Here is an 8733-nt window from a genome sequence, read left to right as displayed (position 1 = left end):
ACGTGTTTTGAAATGAATTATACATAATTACTTTGGTCATATCTTTATACAATGATTAATAATATGTTTAGGTTTGTGATTATATTTAGTACTCACAGTAGAGTTATAACTTATAAGAAACACTTCTATACTTACATTTAGAATATTATATATATATATATATATATCCCATTTAAAAATATTTTATTTTATAAACCTCTTGTTGGTAATTTGGTAACTAAATTGTCGTCATGTATATGTATAGTAAAATAGTTGATGAATGTTTATACTTTAGTTATTTGAGAAGCTATATTTATGATATTAGAAAGTAAATTATACAATTTCTTGAAATTACAATATTAAAATCAATATGTAGAAAATACTTTATAATTATCTGCGTAACTTATAACTATATTTATTATAAATAAAATTTTAAAATAAAATTATTAATAATACATATAATTATCTTATTTATATTAAATAAAAATAATTATTTAAGTGAATTACGTAATTAAGCAAAAAAATATTATTATTCTAATTTAAAATACATCGTGTTACCTTAATTATATGAATTAATATTTTTTTATTTTTAACACTAAACTAACTCTGATTTACTATAAAAACTAAAAAAAGAACAGTTAAAAAATGTGAACAAATTAATTTTAATAATTTTATTAACAGACTAAAAAAGAGAGAGTCATATTTGACTAATTTTAAGCCTTCTTTTTCTTTTCTTTTAAGGTTTTTCTCTCTTTTTATTTATTTATTTATTTATTTAGTAACCCTTGGCCATTTTCAAAAAATTATCTTGCAAGATAAGGATAATAGTAATATCACAAGAAATCGGTTTCAATTAATTATTCATCATTTGAACTTTAATATATATTAATCATACATTTAATATATATATATAATAAAATTATGTTAAAAATGTATATTAAATATAATATTTAATTATATGCAGTAAATATATACATTTACACAGTATTTTACGTTTCAATTTGTTTTTACATTAAAAATATAGTTGTTAATAATAATAATAATTCAGAATAATATGTTTTAAATATATAATTGAATTTAAATTAACTCATAATAATTATGTGAAATAATATTAAGTGTATAAATTATTGATTTATCATAAAATTTATCAATTTACATACATCACTACAAGAAAATCATTAAATAAAAACTAATTTTAAAGACAAAAAATAATTAGTTGCTATAGTGACTAAACTAAAAACAATTTTAAAGACTAAAAAAATTATTGGTTACTAAATTAATTTATATTATTAATAAATAGTTTTTAAATTGGTATCTAATTAGCTACCAAAGTTTTCACTACCAATTATTTATATTCTAAATTTGGTAACAAAAATTTTAGTAGCTAATTAGATACCAACTAATTTATAAACTATTTATCAATAATAAAAACAAATTTAGAAACCAATAATTTTTTTAGTTTTTAAAATGGTTTCTAATTTAGTTACTATATCAACTAATTATTTTTTTCTTTAAAATTAGTTTGTATTTAATGATTTTCTTGTAGTGCATTAATTATTATGAAATTATAAATTTATTAAAAAAAATTCTTTACAAAATAGTTTTTATATAATAATAATAATAGAAATAGAAGTGTGTGTTTATTTGGTATAGTTCTGAATTTAAGTGTGCAAAACAATTTAAAAGGATAATTGTATATAGAGTATGCTTAGGCTTTAATTTAATTAACCATGTGTTTAAAATGTAGCGGGGTCAATTCTGAACTAGAAGAGAAAAAATAATTGTTTTATTTATGAAATATGGAATTTGAAATAGTAATTTGGGTGAAGGGAATAACAAAATCAGTTTGGGCTTTTACATGTGCTCTCATAGTTAAAGCATATGAGAATAGGGGATAAAACTTTTAAACATGGGTGTAAATAGAAGCTATACAAACCCTTTTCTTCAGTTTCATTCAAACATGGTCTTTCTTCCTGCAGCCCATGATTTCAACTTGCACCTCCATAAATTTAAATATTCCAGATTTACCCTTCTATTTTTGCATTTTTGAGTTTCAGTTCTATATTTAGTTATGAAAGTTAAAATCTAAAATACAAATTAAATCTTGATAATTAAATTCAAAATATAAATTTTATATTTCGAGTGGTACAATTTAGAATACAAATTTATATTTTATGATACAATATTAATGTTTGTTTTAGCGAAACTACTATGCTCAAAAGAACATATCAAAAGTTGTAAAGTATTCAAATATTCACAAAGAATAATTGAGCAAAATCATATCCAGCAATCATAATGAAGATCAGAGACAATGATTTGACCAAAGGTAGCAACTTTGAGTAGGAAATGAAGTACCCTAATAAGGAATCAAATGAACGACTAAGTTGACACTATATCAACTCCATGTAGCATTGATTTGGTTGACGCTATGCCATGCAACAATATATACTAGTTTTTCATTCATAAAAGATGTTAAAAGCATGCAACAACGATAAGAGTTTCTCCACTATCATTGCAACCACCACCACTGTCACTAAAAATGAGAAGACAAAACCAACACAACTCAAAATTACAAGTGTTCCTTCATCATTGACAACAATGCAATCAACTTCAAGAATCGGAGGCATAAATTTCCGGCGAGAAAACTAGGAATTTTGACAAAAACAATTGAAACATGTTGGTCAATTTGCTCTTGACATCTATTTTGTCATATGATGATTATTATAATATATATACCCAAAGCAAAGAAACCCAAATTGGAGGTAGTGATGTCAAAATTAAGGTTTTTCTATCAACATTGATAATATAATCGCTTTTTGGTCACTGGTGCACAAAAACCACTATGGTATTGATAAAAAAAAAGGGTGCCCAATCTTTAAGACCTCTCTATTGAACAAAAGACTATCCTTATTAGAAGAATAAAAAAAGAGAAGGGAAAGCCATTAAAAGTGTACCTTTGAAGAGAAAAATGAAAGGCGAAAAGCGAGTGTTTGCACAAATACAAATGCAAAGGGTTTACAAAGCCTTGTAAAGGAAGGTGAAAGATTTGTACCATTTCACTCGAGCGCAAAGAAAAAAAAATCCAAATGTCATATCCTAAGACAACGTGACATGAATAAAGAAACATTAGCCACGATATAAAGAAGTAACAAAACCATCATTAATTTTGAAAACTCCTCATTAATGTTCGTTGGATGTTATGCCAATAATAAATAAAGTCATATTAAACAAGTCGAATAAACTTGCTCCATGAAAGATTGTAAAAGGTCGATCTCGAAAATTATAATTTTGTATTTATTTGCATTAAAAACTAAAGTTTGTTCATTCATTTAATCGATTCACCTACATTTCATTTATGGTTTCCGAGTTTCAAGATCTATATACTTATTTATATTTAAGATATATGAAATTATGCATAATATAATAAAATCCAATCAAATTAAATAAAATTCAATTAAATTGGATACAATCGAATAAAGTCAAATACAAACATATAACTCAAATATTTTTTCACATATATATAATACTAATTGATTGAATGATAAATATTATATAATCAATCATATCTCTTATTTATTCACCAAAATTAAAAAAAATAATCTATAAATATACATGTGAAGTTATAAACTTCATAAGAATCTACTTCATAAACAAACCACCTTTCTTATTTCAGAAGATGTACTTTTTGTTTCTGTAAAAACAAGAAGATTTAATTCTCAACATTTATAGAATGTTCTTTCACAATCTTAAAGTAAAATTCTCTTAGGCTTTGTTTGGATTAGAGGGTGTGGGGAGTGGAAAGTTGAGGGTGTGGGGGAGTGAAAGTGTGAAGAAAGTTGAAGGTGTTTGGATTGAGGTATGTTAAAGTGGATATGTGAGGAAAATTTGTGAGTGATTGGATGGTTGTGATAATTTTTTTTTAATGTGTAAAAATATAAATTTACAAATTTACCCTTATCTTTAAAATATTTAAATAATAAAATATGAAATATAAAAAATACAAGTTCCTTATATTTTTTTCATAAAAAAATATAAATAACATGATGAGTGTGATTGAAAAAAAAAATTTATAAATTCATTTAATATATAAAAAATTAATTAAGTATTTTAGATGATTAATATTATTTATTATTATATAAATTTATTTTTTTATAAATAATTATATATATATATATTTTATTATTAATAAAATTATTAATATTTAATATAAAATAAAATAAAATAAAATAATTAATATTTAATATAAAATAAAATAAAATAAAATAATTAATATTATTATTATTATTCTTTATTAAAATTATTTGATTTGCATTTATTATTATTATTTTATAAATTAATTTTAAATATTATTATTATTTTAATATTTATATTATTAGTATTAATAAGACTTTACATTATTATTATTATTATTATTATTATTATTATTATTTATTTGGCTATGTACAATTTATTTAAAAATATTAGAAAAATTAAATGATTTTAATTATCTTTTATTATATATATTAAGGGTAAAAACGTATTTTAGAGAAATCTACTTGACTTTCTCTTCTTCCCTTCAACTTTCTCTTCATGAATGGGAAGCACCAAAACCCATCCAACTTTCCCTTTTCACTTCCCTTCTCCCTCATCTCCCTCATGCATCACTAGAAGCAAACAAAAAGCATCTTCTCATTTTCGTCTTCGTGAATAGTACTCATGCGGAAGCTAACAGAGCCTTGTTCCCAAGGGTCAATGTGAACGATATGTGGTATCAATTTGCTAACCACTGTGCATTAATTAAACAAATTATATAAAAAAACAAGAAAATTAAAAGATAGATTTAACAGAAGTCAAGAGGTGAATTTCCTAAAAAAAATTTATTCCCCTGAATCCATTTTTTGACTTCATTAATTAAATATTACGTTACTATTTTGCGAAACTGTATAATTAAAAAAGTATTTATTAAATTTTAGAAATTTAATGTATTGTATTTATTGGTATTAATATTATATTACTACTTATCAACATATATTAATATATTTTACAAACTAGTATTAATTATTCATTTTGAACAATAAATGCATTACATTAAAACAATATTCATACTTCAAATGTTTGTATGTATTAAGAAATATTTGTGTAACTCAGCAGAATTTAAATTATTATCTAGTTAGTTATTAACTACTTTAAATTCTAAAGTTGATATATAGTTAAAACTTTTTTTTTATAAAAAACTTTCATGTTAGACATACTTGACATCTCAACCACCTCAAGTAAAAACAATCATTTGTCAACACATGAAAAAAAATATTATTAAAAAAAATAAAAATATGGGAGACCAAAATCCATATGTTAACAAAATCGATACATAAGTAAACTATACCTATTAATAAAGAATTTTAAGAACAAACTATATGAAAATCTATTATACCAATGAAATGATTCTTTATGAATAAATCTTAAATTAGCCAACTTATCAGCATACACATTTCCTTCACGAAAAATATGAGTAACTCTAAACTTGATTTTTCCACAGTAATTAAGACAAGTATTTCATCGATTACGAAGCATCCAATAAACATTTGTCCTAGCAGTAACGTAAACGCAACCAAGGTAGAGTCACATTCCAGTCAGACATTAGTAAATCTTAACTTTGAGTTTCCTCCAATGATAGTTAAAACTTTAATAGTATTAAATATTAATTTAAAAACTATTTATTAATAATATAAATTATTTTATATATTAATAAATTTTTATTCTTTAAAATAATACTTAATTTAATTAATATAATAATTAATTATTTTTTGTCTATAAATTTAATTTTTATTTAGTAATTTTATTGTAATACTCATTTATCAAAATATATTAATGTATTTGTCAAACTAACATTAATTATATATTTTTAAACAATAAATATTACATTAATGTATAATTAAGAAGAAATACTCGTCACAAAATTTATGTTAATATTTCACATTAATTTTTTTATTAATATTCATAATATTTTTTATTAAAATATATACAATTTTTTTTTTGCTATTTCTTTATTTGAAAATAACAAGATGAAACACCATTTTGCTGTTACATCTTCAACATGCAGCATCACCATCATATGCCAATAGCCAGTAGCCATGCCCAAGGTTACTTCTATTTGAAAACATTTACTTTCATATCCAAAATAATTTTCTAATTTTAAATAATTTTTGTAAATATTTTATCTTTTTATAAGTAAATAATAACTTCGATGTTTCAAATCCAACCAATTTTGTCGAAAAAAAGTGAAAATAAAAATCAAATTATTCCATAATATCATAATTTTATAATAAAATAGTATCTAATTGAATATAAATTGGTCCTCAAAATTACATTTTTATAACAAAATGATTTTATAAATTTAAAAGTACATAAAGCATGATTTTTTACACATTCAAAAATTAAAATAAATACTTTGTTAGTGTTCCACACATTTAAGAATCAAATTCTCCATTTTTTTTCTATTTTCTTTTTATCATATATAATATATTGCTAAAGCTCAATGTGATAAAAAAAACTGTTGAAGTTTCCTTAACACTTAATTTTTTTTATTGATAAAAAAATTAATAAAATAAAACGAGACACTTAAAAAAAATGTAGAAAATCTCTTACCTTAAAAAAACAGCAATTGAATGTAAAACGTTAAATAGCTGAATAATTTCTAAACTCTTTATGAGTTAGAGTGTACTTTAACTACAACGTCAGAATCACCAAACTAAAGTCAAAGAACACATTCCCATGGCACTTTCAACGTTCCAATCATGGATTTCCCACACTCCTTGTCTTTATAAATTCAGCACCAAGAGCAACACAATTTGATGCACCACTCTTTTGTTCTTACTTCACAGCCAAAGATGAGAATCACCACCAAATCAAAACCCCTTCACTTTGCCCTAATTCTCTTAGGAGTCCTTGATTTCTTAATCTTCTCTGAAGCCACCACTCATGTTCTCATTCACCGTGATTCCCCTTTATCTCCCCTCTACGACCCTTCAAGCACCCCCTTTGATCGCTTGCACAATGCTTTTCAACGCTCATTCAAGCGCATCAACCGTTTCAAAGTTGCTGCTGCTGATAACCCTAAACATGGCAGCATTCAGGCCCCTATGAAACCTGGTGGTGGAGAGTATCTCATGAAGCTCTTCATTGGAACTCCACCTGTTGAAGTAATTGGCATAGCTGACACGGGTAGTGACCTTATATGGACACAGTGTTTGCCATGCATAGAATGTTACAATCAAACTATTCCCTTCTTTGACCCTAGTCGTTCCAAATCATACCAGACAATACCATGCCTACCTACAGTTTGCAGCAAAGTACTAGGCTCAGAAAATACTCTATGTGACATTACGACAACATGTGGTTATAGGTATTGTTGAATGTATCAGACTTAACTTCATGGTTTATATTATTGTTATTGATTTCATTGTTCAGAGTTTATGTTTCAGGTTCATGGTTTAGGGTTTAGGTTCAAGAGTTTTACCAGTAATATCAATCCTAAATACATTTTCTTCCTTCTTAACAGGTATTCTTATGCAGATGGTTCTCACACTGCGGGAAACCTTGCTTTTGAGACACTAACCTTAGGCATCACAAACCCAATTTCTCTTCCAAAGGTTGCATTTGGTTGTGCACACGATACTGGTGGAATATTTGATGCGTCAGGTTCAGGCATAATTGGACTTGGAAGTGGCAACCTTTCACTGATTTCTCAATTGGGTCCTCATGGTGGCAAGAAATTCTCCTATTGTCTGATTCCCACTAGCATGAACAAGAACTCCACCAGCAAGATTAATTTTGGAAGCGATTCTTTGGTTTCTGGACCTGAAGTCGTAACAACTCCTCTTACTATAGTTCCTTCTGGCTTTTACTTCACATGGGAGGCCATTAGTGTGGGAAAACAGAGGATTGAATTTGCATCAAATGGTAATGTTACCACAGGAAATGTGGTCCTTGATACTGGAACAACATTTACTCTTTTGCCATTGGATGTTTATAGTGGTTTGGTACATGCTTTAGGTAATATAATAAGGGCTAAAAAGGTGCGTGATCCTAAGGGTATTCTTGATCTTTGTTATGAGAGCAGTGTCAATAATATTAAACTCCCCATTATCACAGCACATTTGAAGGGAGGGGATGTGATTTTGCAGCCAGTGAATACATTTTCGTGGGTGGAGAAGAATGTGGTGTGTTTAACCATGCTTGCAAGCGACATAAGTATTTTAGGAAACTTGGCTCAGACCAATTTCTTCGTAGGGTATGACCTTGAGTCTAGCACTTTGTCCTTTAAGCCCACTGATTGTAGCAAGATATAAGAGATAGGAATTTATGGTTCTTCATAAAGAGGAAATAAATCTAATTGAATATTATTATTAAAAAAAAGTGTTTATTCATTATTGTGTAATTATATGTGAGAAAACAAGAAGGGAAGGAGGAAAGAAGGAAAACAAAACTATTGTTATTGACAAAACTTAAACTATAAAGTTGGAAAGCCAAGGTTATATTATGGTGGTAATGAGTTGAGTTGACATGTATAGGTCTGTCTCATTTTTAGTCGATTAAATGTGAGTTGGGTTGGTTTATCTTGTACAAGAAGTGTAGACTTATTTCACTGACTTGTCCCGCATAAGAGATAGCCTCGCGTAAGGAAAATATTTGTTTTAAAATTAAAATTTAATTATAAAAAAAAATTGTTGTACTATCCACCTCCAAGTAACTGAGATATATGTACGAAACGTAGTT

At 25.8% G+C, this 8733-nt stretch overlaps 1 protein-coding gene across 1 annotated transcript; it reads left to right on the top strand.

Moving 5' to 3' along the window:
• The first annotated feature begins 6786 nt into the window (after positions 1-6786).
• LOC137808595 (aspartic proteinase CDR1) lies at positions 6787-8365 on the top strand. The gene is made up of 2 exons (XM_068609775.2): positions 6787-7360; positions 7517-8365. Exons 1-2 carry the CDS (start codon positions 6810-6812, stop codon positions 8304-8306), a joined length of 1341 nt encoding a protein of 446 aa, XP_068465876.2. The 5' UTR covers positions 6787-6809; the 3' UTR covers positions 8307-8365.
• Positions 8366-8733: the final 368 nt, after the last annotated feature.

This window comes from Phaseolus vulgaris, chromosome 3 (genome assembly GCF_051622355.1).
Source record: "Phaseolus vulgaris cultivar YP4 chromosome 3, ASM5162235v1, whole genome shotgun sequence".
Classification (NCBI taxonomy): domain Eukaryota; kingdom Viridiplantae; phylum Streptophyta; class Magnoliopsida; order Fabales; family Fabaceae; genus Phaseolus; species Phaseolus vulgaris.
Note: the sequence above shows the minus strand (reverse complement) of the source record. Positions and strands in the feature narration are given on the sequence as shown.

What these genes read in the sequence shown, in the direction of transcription:
- LOC137808595 (XM_068609775.2), top strand. Translation starts at nt 6,810, where the DNA reads ATGCACCACTCTTTTGTTCTTACTTCACAGCCAAAGATGAGAATCACC. An exon ending in ACGACAACATGTGGTTATAG is followed by an intron (nt 7,361 to 7,516) that starts GTATTGTTGAAT and finishes CCTTCTTAACAG; the next exon opens with GTATTCTTATGCAGATGGTT.